This window comes from Azolla caroliniana, unplaced genomic scaffold, assembly GCF_043228905.1.
Source record: "Azolla caroliniana isolate FFs.n. ecotype wild unplaced genomic scaffold, voAzoCaro1.0.p SCAF_15, whole genome shotgun sequence".
NCBI classification, from domain to species: Eukaryota; Viridiplantae; Streptophyta; class Polypodiopsida; order Salviniales; family Salviniaceae; genus Azolla; species Azolla caroliniana.
Window position 1 is genome coordinate 11,334,258 of NW_028230450.1, and position 25,058 is coordinate 11,359,315.

General features: G+C 36.8%; 1 protein-coding gene across 1 annotated transcript; it reads left to right on the forward strand.

Moving 5' to 3' along the window:
- The first annotated feature begins 20,954 nt into the window (after positions 1 to 20,954).
- LOC147854627 (succinate dehydrogenase subunit 5, mitochondrial-like) lies at positions 20,955 to 22,727 on the forward strand. Its single transcript, XM_087330934.1, is given in 3 exon segments — positions 20,955 to 22,034; positions 22,381 to 22,566; positions 22,653 to 22,727. Coding segments are annotated over 3 exon segments (282 nt in total). The 5' UTR covers positions 20,955 to 21,998; the 3' UTR covers positions 22,713 to 22,727.
- Positions 22,728 to 25,058: the final 2,331 nt, after the last annotated feature.

Sequence of the window (25,058 nt, forward strand, 5' to 3'; positions counted from 1 at the left end):
GCCAATTTTCTTGTGTTCCTTTGATATAGCTCCAATAGCCTTGGCCGACAAGGTATTGGTGCATCTTGTACTCCCAAGATGCAAAGTTGTTGCGATCCAACTTTTTGCTAGGGAGAGCGCTCCCCATTTGAGTATTCATTGTTGATGTAGATTTCTTCCTTCTTTTCTTTTCCTTCTCTCTCGAACACGAGCTATGTAGTCGCACTACGATAGCGATGAGCCGGTTCTTCTTGAACGTCGGCGTAGAGCACAACACACGATCACGATGAGGCAAGTGGGCTAGATCGAGCTACCAAATCGCTCTGATACCATGTAAAGAATCGGGTATGATTCTTGTGTAAACGGAAGAGATGTGTGTTATGTGTGTATGTGTGAGAGAAACTTGATGAGAGAAGAGAAAACACAAGGTAGTTTAGATAGAATGGAAATAGAATACTCAAGAAGAAGAATATCTATATTCACAAGTAGAATATCAAAGACATAATGTAGCATTACAAGGAGTCACGACCAACTTGGTATGAAGTATGAGGAGGGTGCTTTATATAGAGTCACCCTCACTCTTCATTAACTTACAACAACCACTCTCTCTCTTGGGGAATGTGAAGACGCATAGTCATGGCCAATATGTAACTCATTAGTTATGTGTCATAGAATATGATTCTATGACACATAATTAATGTGTAGAGAGTAGTGGTGTGACTCTTGACCTTTGAGTAATCATAGACTCTCAAAAGGTGTGTTCACACGTTGTGCTATGTTGAGCTTGATTCTCAACAGAACCCATGACCACCTGGTCTCCATTGGGCAACCTTACTAACTAAGCTACATCCATCTAGGCACTCTCTCTCATATAACTTTTCGAATTGGTTGGCTTTTGAGCCAATATTTGAATATATATATATATTTTATGCTCAAAGATTAAATTTTAACACCCTTTAAATGTTCTTGTTCATATCCTTTTTTGATGGCTACTGTTATTTTCAATACATATTCTATGTATGCATATTTTTTAATGTGCATGAGACCAAAATGCATGGAAAGGATCATCACATCCTTATTGTTGGATCATGAAGTCATTGGTAACATCTCCTTTATATTATCTCCTAGTTTCCAATGATGTTCATGTCCATGACAATGTATGTGTGACGTTAACCTTTCACTCCATTCATTTAGCTACTTGAAATACAACCTTCTCTTAGATACTTTTATGATAAGACCTAGGCCTAACTAGTGATGCATGATAAGTTTGTTTTTCAGATTTTAAATGTAAAATCATGAAAATAAAATATCCTTTATGCATTTAGATGGCAACGTAGAGTACTGTAAAGATGGGAAAACTTTGGACTGAACCAACAACAAAATCATGACTTGATGGATTAACCACTCCAATTCAAATGTAGAAATTTATAAATAGTTTGAGGTTAAAGGGTCTAGGTTGATTCAGTTTGAGACTTTACTTTAAGAGAACTTTTTTGAAATATTTAGTAGATATATAAACAAATAGTATCAACTTTATAGAACATAAAGTGTTTATTAATAAAGAAAGGTAGGTTTGAAAACTTGACTGTACATTAGCCATTCATTCGGTTTGTGTTAATAAAACTAAAATTGGAAACCATGGATTAATGGTTTCTAGATTTCTAGTTTGGTGTAAGTTTCAAAAGTTTGCAAGCAAAGGTAAGAACTCCAAATAAAACAAGCAAATATGCCACGCAATTAACATATGGAATTAGCAACTACAAAGGGTGATTGATGATTGGCAACAATGCATGACACAAACAAGCATCAATAGTTAATTATAGTCAATGATGACAAACACACATCACCACCCAAGAAATGAACTCCTAATTATAGTCGATGATGGCAAAACAACACCCATAACAATGCTCCAACTAAGTATCCCAAAGAAGATAAAATTAAGAAAATCAAGTACCAAGAAAATAGAATCAAATTGATGAATATAGAACAACTTAATTAGTATGTCTATCCACATCGAGTGCAACATCGACACAACGAGACTGTCAATAATCCTGGCTAACCGTTGACTGAACACAGATTAGTGTACTTTAAACCGAATATATAAATATAAAACAAAGAGAGGGACATTTGCATGTTTACATCTTCTTGCTAATCAACTAAGAGAGCATCAATCGTCAAACTTACTTGAAATATTCTGAAGTTACAACTTGAAGAGGGGTATTGTAGCCAGAACCCACAAAATCTTTAATACTAAGAATAAGGGGAATTACAAGACTAATGATAATGACCCGCAACAATTTAATAAACTTGCGACCATGATAATAAAACAAAACCAACATTGCAAACTTTCTTAACCATCGATTTAAAATGGAAAGAACTTCACAAACAAGACTATGGTAAACCATCAATTAACTTCACATACGATAACTCCAGAAAACCCTAACAACCGATTTGCTGTTTTTTTGCTCAAAAAATGTCTTTGACATATTTTGTAATCACATAAATATAACAGTAAAACGGGCATAGCTAATTCATAAGAAAAACAAAGAATGATAAGAAGAGATGTATGGTAAGGAAGGAGATATATACAATGAAGCAGCAGTATCAGATGATCCATAAAGAGCTTCACCTCATCAATGAAGATTTAGCACACAAAAAGAAAGGAGAGGAAGGATCTAACTCGAGGTGTACAAGATCCTTAGGAATTTGCTTCTTCTATAGTTTGTTCATCTCATCTTAAGACCTCTTTCTCTTCGTTTTCCTCTATTTTTGTTCTACCCTCCTAGTATTTCCTCTAGAGTTTTGTTATTTGTTTTTTCTATATCAGCCTTCTCCTTATTCATGGCTATTAAATTGAAGCCATCTACCTCTTTTAGCTCTTCACTTAAGTTTATCTAAGCTAAAGCCTTCTCTATATCTACAAGTATTTTAACTTTTACTTTTAAATTTGATTCACTTGTTTCTTCTTCAAATAAATGTGTGGAGAACTTATTTCTTTTTTGCCTAAGCTCACAAAGCTTTAGCTAGCTGTCACTAGATCCACTCTCTCATAAGTTTCATGCTCCTTATCAAAGTTTTGTTGTATTGAATTTAAAAGTAATTTACTCGCACTATCACTCTCTAGAGCGAGCAAGTCGTAATATGTAATATTTTTCTTTTTATTCTTTTTATTTAAAACTAATGTTTCATACTCTTGTCGAAATGTTTTATACAACTTATTAGCTAGTGTCTTCGTGAAAGTATAGATGCTTTGTTGTAATTCATAAACTAAAGACATGACAAAAAGCAATCGGCTCGTACTAATAACTTGGTAGCTACCATGTGCCTTTTCTTTAGCATCCAAATTTGTAATAGTTAATTTATGTTCTTTTATCTCTAATTTATGTTCTTTTATCTGTAATTTATGTTGTTTTATCTCAGCCTCTAAACTTTCTATCTTTTGGCTAAATTCTTCTTTGTTCTTCTCTAAACTTTCTATCTTTTGGCTAAATTCTTCTTTTTTCTTTTCTAGGATACCCTTTAAGCCTTGCACGCTTTTAATTAAGCCATTTAACACCTTCGATGGTGAAGAGTCTACTAAAAAGGTTTTGTTTTAACCTGGTGAATCCTTCAACTCGTTTCTCTCCAATGGCGTTGAATGCATAAGATAAACGTTACAGTCCTTCGTCTCTAACTTTCTTCGGATATTGTTGCGGCTTGTTGCTAGCAACGATCCTCGCATTGAAAATGCAACTTTGCTGCTTGCACCTGAACAAAATAAAGGCTTAAATTAGTAACTCAAATAGTCGAATCCTTAATTTAATGTTCGTAATACGCGATCCATTAAAGAGAAGATTAACAATGATAATAATAAAAAACTTTGCGAATCCACGAGAAGATGGTGAATCATGGCAGTAAAAGTTACTTACCTACAAAAAGCACACAGTTGGGATCATTTAAGCCTAACGCGTAAGAAAAAGATAACAAAAAACTATGCATAAAATTTTATACGTAAATGTTAACAAATCTTATACACACATACATCTTAAATATCTTACATGTACCAATAACGAGATTCTTTAGTCACCCAATGTCTCTTGAGCTCAAGCAAGAAATGTCCTAGGCATCGTTGGTCCTCATATTCCATTACCTTGCGTAGTGGGCCAAAGCCTTGTTTAAAGAGGCAATGGTATCTCCCTCTGATTTCCTAAAAGACACTACAATGACAAACATAGTGTTCTTCAGATTCCACTCCTTGATGACACAATTGGAAAATTCTCTCTTCTAGAGGTAGTCGTGTGTATCTACCTACCTTAATCTGTAGCTGATATGATGAAGTTCGCAGCTGCCCTATCGCACTATGCAACGCATAGGATAGATGTATGTCCATATAAGGTGGCCTAATGACAAATCCATCCTCCGATGTATGTAAGAAGTGTGTCTTATAGTGGGCCATCTTTGTACCAAGTGGTATTTGGGGTTGATCCATGTTATCTTGGTTTCTAAGTTAATAATATCAGTTCGGATCACTCTATTCTTTTTCGCTTTGGTCATATTGAGATGGGGACAATCCAAGCTATATTGGAACGGGGGTAGTGCTTTTATACTCATGCCATGTGACTCGAACCATTGCTGCATTTCAGCATACCAACAATGAGTGTCTCCATTTTGAGCTAGTTGTCTTGATGACATAAGTGCCAACCTTGGGTACCTTCGTTTAAGGAGCTCCCAAAGACGTTGGATAAATGTCACTGATCGGAACAATGCCTCGATTATTATACGCGTTGCTCCCATCTTTGCTCGGATTATATCGTGGGGCACCGTTGCTTTGCTCCTTATCATGCGAGCAATCATTAACACTAAAGGTCTCTCTAAATCTTTCCAATGATTTGCCTTGTTAAGACTCGGTCCCCATGTCTCTACTCCATAGAGAAGAGTTGGTGTGACAAGTGTATCAAATAACCATAGCATAGTCCGTGGCTCTTGGAACTGCAAATGTGCACATTGTCTCTCGAGAGCACCAAGGGCTGCATATCCACGAGAAAGTCGGGCTAAAGCGGCCTCCTGTAAGGAGAACCTAGGTCCTGTAAATGTTCCTCCTAGGTATGTGTAGGAGCATGTGTATTCCACCTTTTCCTCTCCCAAGAAGAATTTTGGTTCTAATCTTGTTACCCATGCTTGGGTGGTGTTAAAGACTATCCCTTTAGTTTTATTCATGTTGATTGACAAACCTTTGTTCGTACAAAATAGTTTTAAGGCATTTAGATGTCTTTGGAGTCCCTCCGGAGAGTCAGAAATCACCACAATATCATCAGCATATAGTAATATCTGTATACCTACTAGGTGTGCTCCGGAACCACCAAATCCCTCTATGTACTGTGATACGTCATCTATATAGAGACTGAAGAGTGTAGGGGATAGTGGGCATCCTTGCTTCACGCAAATTGTGCTAGCCACCGCCTCTAACAAGCCCTTAGGAGACTGAACTTTTCCTAACACAGATTCATAGAGTGCATAGATTCCCCATTGCATATTGATAGGAACACCATGGGCTTCTAGCCGCTGCATAAGCCGAGCACGTGGCACAATGTCAAAGGATTTTCAGAAATCTACAAAGCAGCAATAAATCCTCTTATTGTGGGCTTTGCCCTCCTTTGTAAGGGCCCGAAGGGTGAATATGTGATCCAAAGTTATGAACCCCTTCCGAAAGCTTGCCTGTCCAATTGAACGACAACCATTTTGCTTTGCCCATATACTCAATTCTGATTCTAGAATCGAGCCATATAGTTTAGCCAAGTAATGGCCAATCATGATTTTCCTATAGTTGCTTGGCATCATAGGGTCTCCACTTTGCTAGGCCCAAGGAGATGATTTCATTCATGTTGCATGGTTCCATTATAGATCAACAAGTGTGTAGCATAATGCATTAAGTAAAATAGTTTTAAGGGACGTCACGCTATTATAACTACTTAAAATATCATAAATGAAATCCATTTGTATTTGTGTGGCGTAAGAGCTATTGTAAGAAGTTAACATGTTATAAAGACCATTTCTTCACATTAAGACAGTGTGAGCTTCACCATGTCCCAACTACATTTAGGGGTCTCCACTCTTGAGGATTAGCACAATGGTATGCTTAGTTCATCTTGTAGGAAAACCTTCACTCATGGCTCTATCAAAGATGTGTGCTAGCAATGGGAACAAGGTGTCACGGGCATAGATAAAGTGTTCACCCACCAATCCATCATGATCTTGGGCCTTCCCAAATTGTAGTTGATCAATGGCATTTCTTACATTTTGTGGTGTAAAGAAGGTTGATTCATGTGGGCATGAGGCATTCGGGTGGGGAAGAAGAGGTTACCCCGGGATATCATATCGGACCTTTGCATATTCATGTCACCCCTGAGGTGAGGTCAGTTGTGTGGTGGGTTGCCTCTCATTAAACATTTTCCATGCTCTTTTACTCTCTCGTCCTAGAAACAAGCGAAATAAATGATTTTCAACTTTAGCCAAATACAATCTCTTCTTCTTCCTTACGAGGCGTTGGAAGGTTGCTCTCGCTTGGTTGTGTGTATAAATGCCCTGAGTTACATCACCCTGCAAGCATTTCCTTGTATCGAAAACTATATGTCAAAACCAAGACGTGGTCAAAATAGTTCCCACTAACAAAGCCAAACTTTGTGAAATTCAGGTGGTTGTGGTCAATTCAACAATATGTACAAGGATGCTCTATAGAAAGAAAAGAAAACACCCTTAGTAACCTATCCACGGGTAGTATGGGTAACAAGGTATTAGTATGGCCAATGACAAACTTTCCTTCATGGAAAAGTAGATTCCAAAAAGCAATATCTAGAAATTGAATGTTTGCATAAACCTGAATGAGAAGAGAACCAATCTACACCGAATGAGGAGGTAATTCTATCCTTGTGAAACCAAGGATGATGTCCAAGTACAATAGGAGTAACAAGGAAACATATAAGCCCGAGGCGTTAGAAAAGATAACAAAAAACTATGCATAAAATTTTATACATAAATGTTAAAATATCTTATACATACATACATCTTAAAAATCTTACATGTACCAATAACGACATTCTTTAGTCAACTTTTTTCTTTTTCACTTTTTTTTACGTGGTACCATTTATTTTGTTCTAAAAAATGAGACAACACTTAACATGTAATCTCTTGTTTGGTTTTATAGGACATTTGGCCTCTTAAAAGACATTAATACATCTTTCCTTATTTCTTTCTTCACATCACATGTACAAATTGTCACACATACATAGCGTTAACGACTTGGTTTGGATACCCCTTTTTTATATTTCTACTAGCATTCATTATATTAGATTCATGCGATTTTCACTCCCAAGATTCCCACCCCCTCTCTAAAAAGTAGGGAAGGTTCATGAAGGAGTAGGGTACATGAAACTACCCCCTATAAGTGTGGCATGCACAACATAAGCAACATGTTTGGACACAAACATATGTAACCAAGTGGAGGTACGTAAGCAAAGAAAACTATATGTTAAAACCAAGATGTGGTTAAAATAGTTCCCACCAAGGTTGTTAGGTACGTTAGGTATGGTACGGATACCATACATATTTAACGTATTAATACCCGTATAGCACCTCCCAATCTAAAAATATGTTAAATACGTTTTCTTAATATGTTAAATACTTATAAAATACGTCAAATACGTACTTAATGTATAGTACGTTAAATACTTCTAGTATTTGAAAATTATTTATCTTTCTAAAAAATATCTATAATATTGTAAAAAATATCTATGTTTACACAATTTTGTGTTGTAGAATATAGTTCTACATCCTAAAATACATTTAAGACATTTGAACATTTCACATCCTAAAATACTTGTAGTAATATGGATGTCGACATTCCCTTATTCTATAAATCAGTGTAAGTGTGTATCACAATGTTCTACTTCAAATTGTAATTGTGTACAATTATGCCTTCATAGATTGAGGAATAGTCTACGATTATCACACTCATGATAGGTTTCTCTTTTCTTCGTTTTCTTCTTCTTCTTCTTCTTCTATCTTTTGCGATTATCACACTCAAGACAGGTTTATGTCTTCTTTTCTCTCTTTTTCTTCTTCTTCTATCTTCTGCGATTATCACACTCAAGACAGGTTTATGTCTTCTTTTGTCTCTTCTTCTTCTTCTTCTATCTTCTGCGATTATCACACTCAAGACAGGTTTATGTCTTCTTTTCTCTCTTCTTCTTCTTCTTCTTCTATCTTCTGCGATTATCACACTCAAGACAAGTTTATGTCTTCCTTTCTCTCTTCTTCTTCTTCTTCTATCTTCTGCGATTATCACACTCAAGACAGGTTTATGTCTTCTTTTCTCTCTTTTTCTTCTTCTTCTATCTTCTGCGATTATCACACTCAAGACAGGTTTATGTCTTCTTTTGTCTCTTCTTCTTCTTCTTCTATCTTCTGCGATTATCACACTCAAGACAGGTTTATGTCTTCTTTTCTCTCTTCTTCTTCTTCTTCTTCTATCTTCTGCGATTATCACACTCAAGACAAGTTTATGTCTTCCTTTCTCTCTTCTTCTTCTTCTTCTATCTTCTGCGATTATCACACTCAAGACAGGTTTATGTCTTCTTTTCTCTCTTCTTCTTCTTCTTCTATCTTCTGCGATTATCACACTCAAGACAAGTTTATGTCTTCCTTTCTCTCTTCTTCTTCTTCTTCTATCTTCTGCGATTATCACACTCAAGACAGGTTTATGTCTTCTTTTCTCTCTTCTTCTTCTTCTTCTTCTTCTTCTATCTTCTGCGATTATCACACTCAAGACAGGTTTATGTCTTCTTTTCTCTCTTCTTCTTCTTCTTCTTCTTCTATCTTCTGCGATTATCACACTCAAGACAGGTTTATGTCTTCTTTTCTCTCTTCTTCTTCTTCTTCTATCTTCTGCGATTATCACACTCAAGACAGGTTTATGTCTTCTTTTCTCCCTTCTTCTTCTTCTTCTATCTTCTGCGATTATCACACTCAAGACAGGTTTATATCTTCTTTTCTCTCTTCTTCTTCTTCATCATCTTCTTCATCGTCGTCTCTTCTATTCTTCTTTCTTCCTTCCTTTGGCTTCTTTTTAACTAAAATATTTTTTTTCTTTTGCTTTTTGTTAGGGTTTTACTTACATTTTCTTTATAAATACATATTATACCAGTTTTTTTATAAATACGTTAAATACCGTATTGGACAAATGTACATGATATTTGACTGAACAACATTGAAGTATAGTACGTACTATACAAATGATGATGTACTATACGTATTTCAACGTTAAATATGTGTACATAAATAGCCATGGTTCCCACTAAGAAAGCCGAACTGTGTGAAATTAAGGCAGTTGTGGTCAATTCAACAATATGTACAAGGAGGCTCTACAGAATGAAAAGCAAACGCCCTTAGTAACCTATCCACGGGCAATATGGGTAACAAGCCACTTTACTAGGCCCAAGGAGACGATTTCATTCATGTTGCATGGTTCCATTATAGATCAACAAGTGTGTAGCATAATGCATCAAGTAAAATAGTTTTGAGGGACGTCACGCTATTATAGCTACTCTCGGATAAGATAATTTATCCAAGGAGGATTGTTTAACAATAGCTAGAGCCCGAACCACTTGCTTTTTGTGTATCATGAACCTACTCAATGAACTACTCCATATCATACTCGCAATAATTACCTCGAGACAAACCTAAACCAGCTTGGGGTTTCCAATCTTGGAACAAATTGGTTTTTAAATTGGGTTGGCCAAACTAGTTAAGCCTTAACTAGCATGGTAACTGGTTTGAGCAAATCCCAAATTGAGCTAAAACCGATTAAGGAAACTCAAGCCGAAACTAAACTGAATTGAACCACCAAATCGTTTCAAAATGGATTGACGGTTCGGTTTTGGCTTGAGCTGAGTCGTCGTTGATTCCTACCTCCATATGAATACCTTTGCATGAAATGGCAAATGGGAATGCCCAACCACATCGTAATATTTTTGCCATTGACTTGCATTTGACTTACATACATTCCGCACCTTTTCTACTTCAGAAGATAGCCAAACGTAATGATGCCATTGCATAATGATTCAATATATTTGTAGTGACTTGTAACAAGCGTGTGTCATCCTATAACCGCCAATCCACCCAAGGTGCAACATTTGTTGTCAATGGTAAAATCCATGCCAGATTTGTATATCTTGTAATTTTCCCAAGTAAATCTATAATTTGGGGAAATACATAATATGAGATGGTTCCTTCGGGCCACGTTTGACGGATCAACTATTCCTATTTATCAAGTCCTAGAGTATCATCACACTTTGATACGATGCGTTCTGTGTAAATCTATAATTTGGGGAAATGCATAATATGAGATGGTTCCTTCGGGCCACGTTTGATGGATCAACCATCCCTATTTATCAAGTCCTAGAGTATCATCACACTTTGATACGATGCGTTCTGTTTTCATTGAAGCAATCTTTTTCTAATGTTGTCCATTTTTTTTTCATAAAAAATATCCTCCATTGGTATTAAAATTAAAGGAAACTGTATACATATATTGTGTTGCATCTGTTCAAAACTAATACAACCCCTCCTCGGCATATCCAAAGTCTCTATAACCTCTTTTTAATGCATTCCATGAGGCGATATTAGAAACCATAATTGTGCTAAATGTTTTCCGCACAGTTTCTCCGTTTGAGCATATCTCGAAATTAAACTAGACCATTCAAAAAGACTTCTTGTTTGTCTTATGGCAAAGACTTGTTAAGGTTCAAGCATACTTCTCAATAAGGCACTTGTTTGTGTGACCTCCATGTATTACGAGGACATTTGAACATGGAAGTTGTTCCCTTTCTGTATATCTCCCATATTGCCACATGCTTTCAACATACTAGAAAATGACATCATATTAGGTAAGAGGCCTTGCACCAACATTTGAAGATAGAGTTGTATAGCATCCTCATTTGTATCATGCTCAGTATAGCCCAATATCATGACAGACCATTGTACCACATCTCCAACCAACAATAATCCATCAAAAGGCTCTCGGGCTTCAATTATTAGTTCACATTTATTGTACCAACAAAAGGATCTTTTTTAAATCCTTCTTTTGCATTATTATCGCCATGTAATTCCCCTCCTCTTGTTAGAGACTCTACGCCAAAACAAGCTTCCAAGAAGCAAAAAAATCAAGCAAATTTCTTCTACTTGCATTTGTTCCAGGTCATAAAATAGTTGCTTTTCGAGCCCATAGTCAGTATATCCAGATGCAATCACATTCGATTATCCGACCACATTTGATGTAGATATCAATCAAAAAGTCCCACAAGCATTTAGGATATGTGACAATATCTGGGGCAATGCCATCATTTTGAATCTATTTAAAACGGTCCAACTTTGTGGCCTTCACCCTATTTAGCATACTCAGCAATAAGTGCAGTCCAAGAGACTATATCTCAAATAGGAACCTGTTGAAGCACTTTGTGAGATTTTACAAACTCTCCATATTTGGCATGCATTGCTAAAAAAAGGAGAGTGTTGAAGATGGAACTAGAAAGGAAGAAGAATGTAGGAGAGAAGAAAAACAAATCTGATGATAAATTTAATGCAACAAAGAAAGCTAATATGGCTTCAAATGTTATCATTTAAGATCAATCTGGTGAAAGATGGCGATGTACTTTGTATTACAGGTGATGCCTACATAGGTCATGTTCAAAACATGCAAATCACCAAAACAGATGTTATTGATGCTTTATTGTCTATCGATGATGGATTGACACAAACATGGATAGTAGTCTCTCGGGCTTCTTTTCATGTTACTCCATGTTTGGAGTGCTTTACCACATTTGATGCAGGCAACTATGGAAGAGTTTATCTTTGTAACCATAGTGCTTGTAATATTTATGGTATTGGCACCATTCACATGTCTTTGGATAATGGTCAAGAGCTCGTGCTCAAAGATGTGAGGTATGTACCTCGAATTAAGAAAAGTTTGCCATCTGTAAGACAAATGGATTGTGGATATACCTCGCATGATTACATCACTTTATTCGATGGAGAATTGTCGAAACACTAGAAAGAATCTACGGTTATTGTGAAAGGTTGCAAAAAGGTCACTATGTACTGTTTGCAATGTAAAGCTTTACCTGGAAGGTTTCTTGCTATTGCTGAATTTGACTCTTGTTTAGAGATTTGGCATAAGAGATTTGGACATATGAGCCAAAAAGGGCTTGAAGTCCTTGCTATACTAAAAAGATTTGATGTTAAAGGATCAAATTTGATTTTTTGTAATGATTGTCTATTTCGCAAACAAGTGAGAAATTATTATTATTATTCTAATGTCAACAAATTTTTGGTCTCATCATTAGAGGTACCAATTAAACGATCCATAAAAAAAATAGTGAAGGTAAGAACTCCAAACAAACCACCAAATATTCCACACAATGAACATATGGAATGTAAACCTATAAAGGGTGATTGATGATTGGGAACAATGCACAACACAAACAAGCATCAATAGCTAATTATAGTCAATGATGACAAACACACATCACCCCCAAAAACATGAACTCCTAAATTTCTAAACTATACGTTGTCGATTTACATGGCTTGGTTATGATGGCAAAACAACACCCATAACAATGCTACAACCAAGAATCCCAAAGAAAATAAAGTTAAGAAAATCAAGTACCAAGATAATAGAATTAGATTGATGAATAAAGAACAACTTAATTAGTATGTCTTTCCACAAGGGGTGCTCTCCTATCGAAGCATTAGGAAAGGTGCAACATCGACATAGCGAGAGTGTCAATAATCTTGGCTAACCGCTGACTGAACACATATTAGTGTACTGTTAACCGAATGTATAAATATAAAACAAAGAGAGGGACATTGCATGTTTACATCTTCTTGCTAATCAACTAAGAGAGCATCAATCGTCAAACTGACTTAAAATATTCTGGAGTTACAACTTGAAGAGGGGTATTGTAGCTAGAACCCACAAAATCTTTAATACTAACAATACGAAGAATTATAGGACTAATGATGATGACCCGCAACAATTTAATAGACTTGCTACTATGATAATAAAACAAAACCAACATTGCAAACTTTCTTAACCATCGATTTAAAATGAAAAGAACTTTAGAAACAAGACTCTGGTAAACCATCAATTAACTTCACATACGATAACTCCAGAAAACCCTAAGAACCATTTTGCAGTTTTTTTGTTCAAAAAATTTCTTTGACATATTCTATATTCACATAAATATAACGGTAAAACGAACATAGCTAATTCATAAGAAAAGCAAAGAATAATGACGAGAGATGTATGGTAAGGAAGGAGATATACACAATGAAGCAGAAGTATCAGATGATCCATAAAGAGCTTCACCTCATCAATGAAGATTCGGCACAGAGAAAGAATGGAGGGGAAGGATCCAATTTGAGGTGTACAAGATCCTTAGGAGTTGTCTTCTTCTATAGTTTGTTCATCTCATCTTAAGACCTCTTTCTCTTCGTTTTCCTTTTTTTCGTTCTACCCTTTTAGTATTTCCTGTAGAGTTTTGTTATTTATTTTTGCTTTATCAACCTTCTCCTTATTCATGGCTATTAAAATGAAGCCATCTACCTCTTTTAGCTCTTCACTTAGGTTTCCCTCAGCTAAAGCCTTCTCTATATCTAGAAGTATTTTAACTTTACTTTTAAATTTGATTCACTTGTTTCTTCGTGAAATAAATGTGTAGAGAACTTATTTCTTTTTTGTGTAAGCTCACGAAGCTTTAGCATGATTGTCACTACATCCACTCTCTCATAAGTTTCATGCTCCTATTCAAAGTTTTGTTGGATTAAATTTAAACGTTTTTTACGTGCACTATCAGTCTCTAGAGCGAGCACGTCGTAATATGTAATATTTTTCTTTTTATTGTTTTTATTTAAAACTAATGTTTTATACTCTTGTGAAGATGTTTCATAAAACTTATTAGGTAGTGTCTCTGTAAAAGTATGAATGCTTTGTTCTAATTCATAAACTAAAGACACGACAAAAAGCAATCGGCTCGTACTAATATTTTGGTAGATAGCACGTGCCTTTTCTTTAGCCTCCAAATTTGTACTAGTTAATTTATGTTCTTTTATCTTTGCCTCTAAACTTTCTATCTTTTGGCTAAATTCTTCTTTGTTCTTTTCTATGGTACCCTTTAAGCCCTGTACACTTTTAATTAAGTCATTTAACACCTTCGAGGGTGAAGATTCAACCAAAAAGGTTTTGTTTTTTCACCTAGTGAATCCTTCAACTCCTTTCTCTCTAATGGCATTGAATCTATACAATTAAATCATTATAGTTCTTCGTCTCTAAATCCCCTCATATATTATCGCAGGTTGTCGATACCAACAACCGTGGCGTTGAAAATGTAGCTTTGCTGCTTGCACATGAACAAAGTAAAGGCTTAAATTAGTAACTCAAATAGTTGAATCCTTTATCTAATGTTCTTAATAAGTGATCCATTAAAGAGAAGATTAACAATAATGAAAAAAATACCTTGTGAATCCATCTCCACGAGAAGATGGTGAATCACGGGTGTAAAAGTTACTTACCTACAGAAAGCACACAAGTGGGATCATTTAAGCTCAACGCGTTAGAAAAGATAACATAAAATTATGTGTAAAATTTTATACATAAATCTTAACGAATCTTATACATACATACATCTTAACAAAAATACCCATTATTATACTTATTCTGACAACGAATAAAGGTTTTCTCGATCCTAAATTCAAAGAAATGCTTAGTAACTTTGCCTTTTCTTGGGTCACTTCAACAAATCTCATGCATTCTTAACAAAAAGAGTCATACAAATTCTCAATTGCAATGTGAATGCATAATTAGGAACTTTGCTTCGACCACCTTTGATAAAACATGGATTATGGTATCTAATTTACCACACAAGAGCTTGTCCTTCAAATTTTTTATGTCCATTGAGACTGAGGCCATCCATCCTTATTGATCGTATCAGACCTTATCTCATTACCAATATGAGTAATAATTCTCGTAGAGCCCTTACACTACTTTGCACTTGATCTTGCAAGTTAGGTATTCAAGTTGCATCATGGTATCAAAACGTAACGAATTTGAAGACACTTGCTCTTCACATGGTCAACATATAGTGCAATTCGTTCAAGATATGCTGACATACTAAGAGGGAGTGATAACTTAAGTGCCATACTTTAGATACCACCTAGAAGGTTAAGCTCATATGTGTATGCTTTATTAACACAGAGAATTTGTGCTTCAACGTATGAATACCGCTTCTTAGGGAGGAGACTTATATCAAGAACACATGTATACTCTGGTCCCATAGGTCATAATTGGCCTCTTTATGGACGATAAAGCATCTATTTCTAATTCTAACTCTCTCTCTTCTTTTATTTTTATCGTAATTAGCTTACCTAATGGTAAGCTGTTACACTACAAGCACCTATGTCTCGGGTTCGAAACCCAATTTTCTCACTTCTCTATTGTGTTGTATGTATGGCTGGACTAGCCGCAACACAGGTGTCTATCCGACACTTCTCCAAAGGGGTGGTAGGGATAGGATGTTAATACACGCGTATGATAATTACACTTAAGCACAGACGAAGACAAGATTAATCAGCATAAGCAAAACTATATTAATTCTTCGCCCCTTCATTACAAAACATCGGATCCTTTTATAGGCATCCGGCCAGATTACAATCGGTGCTCGGTAGGCAACCGTTAACCGAAATCGAATCGGTTCGGATCCGGATCGGTTACAACTACCGGATCCGTCCCTCCTAATAATTCTATTCCTATTTCTATATTTATCCGATCCGACCTTGCTTTCCCATTTGCCTTCTCTGACCGGCCAACATATTGCATACTTTATAGTAGTATCTCTCAATTCACTATATGCCACTATGGAATGTAGGGGTTGAACCCATGACCTCCTGGTCTCCATTGGGAAACCTTACCAACTAAGCTACATCCATCTCTCCCTCTCCCTCTCCTATGTATTGCCTTAAACAAGTAGAGAGTCTGAGTATCACACTTTGATACAATGTATTGTGTTTGGTCATATTCGACTATGTTTTTCACACATCGTCGACCAAACCCAATCCTTGCACAAATTGCGACCTTCAACTTTCGTAGATATTGCTTTCACTCCATGCCTACAATCAAATACAAAAGCATGGTGTATATCCCAATTATGACACAATCCCCAAGACCTTAGAAATAGGAAAACAATCTCCATCTCTGATTTTGGGTCAACCTATGTGAATTGTGTAAACATTCACTATCTGGGCATCAAATAACATTATACTTGCCAAATTTGGGAAATGTTACTCCAAATGTAGCAAGCAATAGAACATTGTATGGAATGATGAGATGTATCTTCGACCTGAACCATGCATAAAAACTATTTCCCATTCCTAGTCCACGTCATTTTTGAGGTAATCCCAATAGCAAACCTCCAATCTAAACTTTCCAATGAAGTTCGTTGCAACAAGTAAGAATTTAGAATGCCAACTACATTTTAGGATCATCGACCATCCATACACAGAGTTATGTACTTTCCACTCTTTTTCAGCCCTAGATGATAGCCATAGAAGAGACAACGACGCAATGATACAAGATATTAATAGTCACATGTAACAATGGCATTTGACCCTATAAACACCAATCAACCCATGTTTGATTAGTTGAGAGCGCAATCTATCATTTCCAAGCCAACTAGATGATTGGAAGTCTTTTTGTAGAGAATTCCAATGCCTCCACTAGATGATGGTTGTTACCGTACGAGATGTACAGGTGATTGATAAGTGTGATAAGTGAGGGTGGAAGATGTAATTTATGTATAATGTTAGACGATTATGAGTGTAAATGTAAGTGTGAGTGTGGTGGATACAAAGAGGTGTGAGTGAGTGACTAGGTGTGAATGGCTAGGGGGCTTGCACCCTTGTGTATCCACCCTTTTGTACCTATTTAACCCCATATGGGGAATGAATGAATACAAGGAACATTTCTCTCTCAATCTCTCTCTTGTCATTTCTCTCTCTCTCTCTCTCTCTCTCTCTTCCCCCTTACGTTGAACCCCCTTGGGAGGGGGGTGGAGCCATTCTAGGCACCACCCCCCACCCCTCAATGCTTGTCTTGTTGTTCATGATCTCACTCACCATCATGTCATTCATCATTTTCACTATTACACCATGGCTATCTTCATCATCAATAATCATTATCATAAATATTAACCGTAACCCTAAAAGCATACAACACTTTTTGGCGACCACTAAGGCTACCCCCCTTTGGGGACGAAGTCGAAGACTACTATGTGGTAAAGACATGGCAACGACGAAATGTGCGAGAAATCAAATGGATGATGTGTGGGAAATGGTGATGTTGATTGGAAGACATCGAGGTCGAGGAATGCAACATGATGATGTTGTGCGAGAGGACGTCGCAAAAGGATACGCAACAAACGTATGTTCAAGCATGTTTCCGAAAGCGGTTAGCAACAATGTGTGTGTTTTCAAAAGCGTGGTGCAAGATGCACGGCTGGACAAACAACGACGTAGAGGGAACCGGTGTTAGCACGACCGGAAAGAGAATCCCACCAGGAGATTGCGGAGGAAGACGCAATGTGTGGAGTGGAGGCCGACAAGCTATGCTGAGAATGCATGAGAGATGGTTCTAAAAGAAGTAACACAAAGAGAGTCGGAACCGGAATCGGAACCAGAACCGGAGCCCATTAACACCGAAGGGCTGAATTAGATGGAGAAGGAGATGTAGACGCACATCAGACATCAACAACAACAACAAAAATGGTCGGAAAAACGAAGGGACGACCCAACATGACAAACGGACACATGGCCATATGGAGACGGAAACCAAGACAGAGATGGATAGGGATGGAGACAAAGACCCGTAAGGACACGGACAGCCAGGACAGACACGACTGGAAAGACGAAGGATCGGACTAGATTAGACAAACGACCAGATGAAACGAGCGGTCGATAGACAACGACAAAGGCGACAGGCAGACCTAGACAAAGACAAAGACACCGACTCGACATAGCCAGAAACGGAGAAGTCAGACGAGACGACGTGATGCAAAAAGTCACAGACGGAGGCCGGAGACAAACACATAAGTCGGATGAGACGACGTGATGGAACGGTCCGGATAGAAGAAATGGAAAAAGAACGACATGAACCGGATGGATAAAGCCCGAAAGACGTCCAAAACGGAAAGAGACACCGGATGGATGTCCAAAATCAGACAGCGGAAGGGCCAGAAAGACAGTGACGACTAGATGGGGCCGGAATAGCCAAACAATGGCCGTCAAGCGACGCAATGGCGGCCAAGAAGTGGCCGGAGTGGTCGGACAACATCTAGAATGGCCAGATAGGGGCTGCAGAGATGACGACGGCTCAACAACCGACGACAGGAACAATGATGACGCCGAAAGAACACCGGAGAGACACTGGCCGAAGATGGAGTCGATTGGACAGAAACCGAACAGTGGAAAGCTTGAGAAAAGCAAGACCGAAATGGCCAGAGATGGGAGCAGCCGGACAGTAGCCGAACCGACTGTCGAAAAACCGGCCGGAATGGATCGAACGACGACCGAAACGGGCCGGACTAAGACGAATCGATGGCTAGAACAACGACACTGACAGAGACAGACGAGAAGCCGGAAAAGCGCCGGTCGAAGAGTGGTCGAAGTGGCCGAACGGCACCGGAAGGGAGACGGAGACGACAACGGAGATGGATATTGCTTGGGTCTAGATTTCATGCCCAAGATCTCTCCTATTCCTTCCTTTGACTGTGTAGAGACTAACAAAGCCACTTTGCTATGCTCAAGGAGACAATTTCATTCAAGTTGCATGGTTCCATTATAGATCAACAAGTGTGTAGCATAATGCATCAAGTAAAATAGTTTTAAGGGACGTCATGCTATTATAGCTACTCTTGGATAAGATAAGTTATCCAAGGAGGATTGTTTAACAATAGTTAGAGCCCGAACCACTTGCTTTTTGTGCATCATGAACCTACTCAATGAACTACTTGATGTCATACTCGCAATAATTACCTCGAGACAAAATTGCCCTTACATTAATTACCTGAACCCTTCTTAACTATTCATCCAAACACTACTTAAAATATCATAAATGAAATCCATTTGTATTTGTGTGGCTTAAGAGCTATTGTAAGAAGTTAACATGTTATAAAGACCATTTCTTCACATTAAGACAGTGTGAGCTTCACCATGTCCCAACTACATGTATACCAATGCACTTCAATGTGCTATTCTTCAATGATGATATGTCACATAGACATGCTCAAGATCTAGTAGCCCTACATGTGGTTCACAATTGATGACATATGCAACCATCTTATGAGAGTTCATGGAGTGATGCTCTCATGTTTTACTTCTCTCATATATATATTTAGTTTGTGCATTGCATCATCCACAACATGATCCCTATATCATTATGAGTTGATGACAACCTAATTACGTTGATAAGCTTTTAGTTTGTTGTCCATCCATTGGCCATTTAGACCTCTTTGGAGATGCTAATTTGTTTTTATTTCTTTTTTTTAAAGGCGAGTGATTTTACATGCACGTCGTACATCCATTTTACTCAGACCATTCACATAAGGAAGAGGGACATTTCTCTATTTTCAAAAACAATTTCTATCTTTTAGTAAGGTTATTGATTGAGTTCTTAGAGATGGAAGTGTTGGCAAATATTTCTCTCTACACACAAAATGCCATGAGAATATTTTTAAATTAAAAAAAATAAAATTGATTACAACAATGAGATCTATTTTCAGTGATACAAGAAAATTCTACTTGAATTTTCTGAAATCATATCCTTAGATATAAAAAAAAACCCTAAATGTGGCTAATCTACACCATATCAACACAGGTAAAACGGGAAAAAAACTAATTGCGACTTGTCTGCATAGAAATGTGAAACTCTACTACTTGTGACATGTCTAAACTATATCTGTGAAATAACACATAAGTGAACTCGTACGGAAAAGAGAAAATGCAAAAAATGAGGAACCACGAATTGCCATATATGCACAAGTAAGAAAAAAACAATGAAATTTACCAAGTAGGGTTAAAATAAAAATGGCAATGCTCAGGGAAAACAGAAGCAGAATCGAGGGGAAAGAGGAGGAGGAAAAACAAATTTAAGGCAGAGACATAACCATGTCCACAATACTTAACCTTAAAACTTTGAAAACCTAACCTTAAAACTTTGAGACCTAAGCCCTGGACATTACCCTAATCATACTTGAGAAAGAAAGAAAGAAAGTACTTAATTGTGTGCAGAAGAACTCCTAGAAGATGGAAGGAAACGGAAGAGGGAAAAATGAAAGAAAGAGGAAGGGAAGATATTGATAGGAGAGCTTCAAGCATTACAAGTTAAGCGTGCTTGAGCTAGAACAGTATTGGGATGGGTGATCTCCCGAGAAGTCTTGGTTACATCTTTCCCTTATCAGTATCTTCCCTTCGTCTTTCTTCCCTCTTCCGTTTCCTTCCGTCTTCGAGGAGTTCTTTTGCTAACAAGTAAGCACTTTCTTTCTTTCTTTCTGATGTACGATTAGGGTTACGCGTAGGGCTTAGGTCTCAAAGTTTTAAGGTTAGGTTTTGTGAACATGGTTATGTTTCTGCCTTAAATTTGCTTTTCCTCTTCCTCTTTCACCTCGATTCCGCTTTTGTTTTCCCTGAGCATTGCCATTTTTATTTTAACCCTACTTTGTAAATTTCGTTTTTTCGTGCCATATCCCTTTTCATGCATGAGATAATGGGAATTATGTGAAACTGGCTCTAGCTTTTAGGGATTCAGCTGATCATCATATTTTTTTTGTTAGATTCTTGTCTCCCTCATATGTATTTTCAACTAGTAGTTTTGAAAATCAGGCAAGCATTTGATTCAATGAGGGTGCATTTTCTCAAACACTGATGCTAGGTTTCTTCCAGATTAGGGAAGTGGCATTGTACTTTTGTGATATCTTTAACGTTTGCTTTTAATGATCCTTACTTACATTCAATTTTTGAAATTTGAACAATCTTCCCCATCTTCTTGTGTTATTCTGACAATCAGATTAGGGAAGTCCCGATGTTGCAGTTATTTTTCATTTTCTTTGATTGTGATTGTGATTGTGCTTCTCCCCTGATTAGCAATTTGTTTTGGGGCCTCTACACATGAGATTTAACTTTAGGCCTGGCCACAATCCTTTCTTGGAATCAATACGATCTTTGTTGTGATATTTTTCATGACCATCATGTTTCTCCTAATTCTAATAATAATCATTTGTTTCATGTCTTAGTAATAGATAAGGAACATTCTACGCTATTTCCAGTTTCAGTCATTACTTCTTCACATTTATACCTCTTTTTTTGCATCCTTAACTTCTTTTTTGCTTTAGATTCTTTTTCATCTCCATGGAATTTAGTTTCTCGCATGCTCACCTTCCTTCCATTCAAAATCAAATGATCTTCCTCATGTTGCTCCATTATTATGAGATTAGTGTTTTATTGCAAGTCCTGGTAGAGAGACATTTTCCTTTTCTTTTGAACATTATTGTAGTTTTTTATCGATTAACATGGTGCTATGTTTTGTCCATGGCATCGTCATTTTCCCACATCTGTAGCTTGTTTTGATGCTTCATGCTTATGGAGTCATTCTAATTCTTCGATTCTTTGCCTCAGGAAACAAGGCCCTTTCTAATCGACACATCCTTAGGTCAATGTCAACTGGTATTGCTCACATGCCATCAATATCTGATTCGGACATCCTCCATGCCCTATGGCAGCTCATGGCTGTAAACTGGATAGAAATATCCGATGAGGGTAAAGATGATGTTTAAGCAGCACTCACCAAAAAAACTGATGATGCATTGGGCTTGTAGGAGCTGAAAAATGCTTGGGGAGTTGTTGAGGCAGTAGAGAAGTTCTCAAGGATCTTGGTATCATTAAGGATGGTTTTGGATGACTACTCTAGTGCGTTTGGAGATGTATGTAGTCATATGATTCGTTTGTTATTTAATCTTGAAATTATTGAAGATATTATGATTCTCTCATTGTATAGGCATGTTGGTACTCATTCATTTCTTATAATTTCGAAGTTTGATATGCTTCTCTATGATGCTCTCATTTCTACAGATGTATTATTATGATTCTCAAAGGCTTGATAGCTTCTCTCATTTATGGAGATGTTTGTAGTCATGATTCTCTCAGTATGGAAGCTTAATATGCCTAGAAACTCTATGATTTTCTCATTGTTAAATATGACATGCTTGCAAACTGTATGGCAACATGGGATTGACTACACTGGCCACTGACCGTTCATGATATTTTCAGAAGGTGAGGCCATTGTCGCCTGTGCTTTTGGAAGCATTAAAATCTACGTTGTCCAAGTACAACACCTATCTTGCATCTTTTGGCGAAGATGAGTTCTACCTAAAGAAAAAAGTTGAAGAGGAGCTTGGAAGCTTGTTGGCTCATATTAAGCAACGGTGCAGTGGTCTTGGTCCAGAATAGGGAAATGTAACATTTTTTCTTCTTACCTTGCAATTTTTGTTTCCATTTATGTCATGCTTCATGTATAATTTTACTACATGATTTGTCAATAGATAAGCCTTCTTGGAACATTTGGTATCTCTGGCTCCTTTATTGAGCATCGTGCTCATTGATTAGGAATGCAGGTATTTCATGCCAGATGACCATGCAATTTGTTTTAAATTAAATTTTTTGATGTAGGCCAAAGGAAAATAAGCCTTCTCGGAACATCAGGTATCTCTGGCTCCTTTATTGAGCATCGTGCTCATTGATTTGGAATGCAGGTATTTCATGCCAGATGACCATGCAATTTGTTTTAAATTAAATTGTTTGTTTGATGTAGGACAAAGGAAAATAAATTAAACTAATATTGCTAACTAAATCAATCTCATACGCCAATATAGGAGTATTGGTACATGGCCATGGCGTTTTATGATGAACCTATGTGACATTCATTTGTGTTTTTCTTTGCATTTCACTTACCTTTTCAAACAAGTTGTTGCGAAATCAATTGATTGCTAATAGAAACAACATATTTAGGTCGGGTTTTTAAGAGGGGATTTTGGTGATTAATTTTTATGCTAGAAGAATGTATGAGATGAATTACTTGCAGAACCATTGAATTTTGGTCAAACTATCAGAAAGGGGATTTTGAAAATGTACCTTTTCAGGCAAGAGTTCACCTGGGAAATGGAACGAGATCGCTGCCAATAAAAACAAGGTTGTATATTAAATTTATTACATGAAATTCCAAGATTAAGAGTTGACCAAAGAACATCATATTTTATTGCTTGATTACGTCAGTGACTTGCATCAATTGAGAGTATCTGGCCTCCAGAATTTCCTATCCAATCCATGAATTCATTCACATGGTCAAATTTGTTGTTCTAAATCTTGCTAGTGTATCAGAACTATATTGGATGAACTCACCATAGCCTTACTCCATTCTAACACAACTACTCATAAGAGACACAAAAACCACTATCTGATAAGAGGTCAGTGACAAATTCAAGCCTTTCAAACAGTCTATGAAGGTTTTTAACAACTCTTATGAACAATGAATTGTGATCAAAGCATGAAATTTTGATCTCGTCGTGTCAAAGGTGACAAAAGGTTTCGATATAGAAAAGATGACATCCATCTTTCTGTCGAAGTGAACATTATAGTGTTGCATGGATTTTCATTGTTTTGTGCCACTTCACACAATGTTCTCAATTCCTCAGTGTCAAAACTCTGCATTCATGATAAGCTGATAAGAGATATACCCATTTCTTTTCTTTATATCAATCCATTAAACATACATAATGGAATGTCAACATTTTTCTTACTGGTCTCTGGAAAGGACCCCATGCTTTTTACTACTCTAGATTTGGTCATCTTGACATCTGCAAATCACTGCTGATATTTTTTCTAGCCTAATGTTTCCATAAGAGTCTTTGTCCTTACGAAAAACTCCAAAGTATCCCAAGCTTTTCTCTATTTCCCAAGTGCTCCTTAGTTTTATTTTCCATGATGCCCATGGTCTAACACCCAAAAAACCAATTATGTGTTGAAAAGAGCAATTATATGTTGAATTCATCCCATTTCCCTCTATTTTGGGTGGTTGACTAATAGCTAGGGGAAATAAAGAAAAATTCAGGTGTTCCTCAGTTGATTTTGCTTTATTGTCTATCCATCCAATAAGGAACACATTGTATGATTGGTATTTTATTAGAGTTTGGCCATACACAGTATTTTTGTTGATTTTGTGACATGTGTGCTTTTGCAAGAACTTCATAAAGAATTTGGCGGAGAGAAAAATGATGGCTTGCAATTTCAAGATGTATTGAGGACCAATCCGTGTGTCAATTTCTCTGTGAACAGATTTAAATGCTCCAGAGAAATGGAATAAATGTTCATATACACGTATGCTATAATCACTACGTCTCTCGAGTTTTTTTTGGACCAGTTCAAATAAGCGAACCAATCAAATAGGTTCAATACTTTGTTTTAATAGAAAGCATTTTGTTTGATCTAGTTACTCTTGTAGTTTTAGTTTTGAGACTTCGTCAAGGGCGTCATGAATTTCGATGGCAACATAGAGTACTGTGAAGATGGGTAAACTTTGGATTGAACCAACAACAAAATCATGACTTGATGGATTAGCCACTCCAATTCAAATGTAGAAATTTATAAATGGTTTGAGGTTAGAAGGTCTACGTTGATTTAGTTGGAGACTTTATTTTAAGAGAACATTTTTGAAATATTTATTAGATATATAAGGAAATAGTATAAACTTAAGAGAACATAAGTGTTTATTAATAAAGAATGGTAGGTTTGAAAACTCAAGTGTACATTTGCCATTCATTCAATTCGTGTTGATAAAACTAAAATTGGAAACCATGGATTAATGGTTTCTAGATTTCTAGTTTGGTATAAGGTTCAAAAGTTTGCAACCGATTTTAGATTGAGGATATAGAACAAATGGGGGTTGATTATTA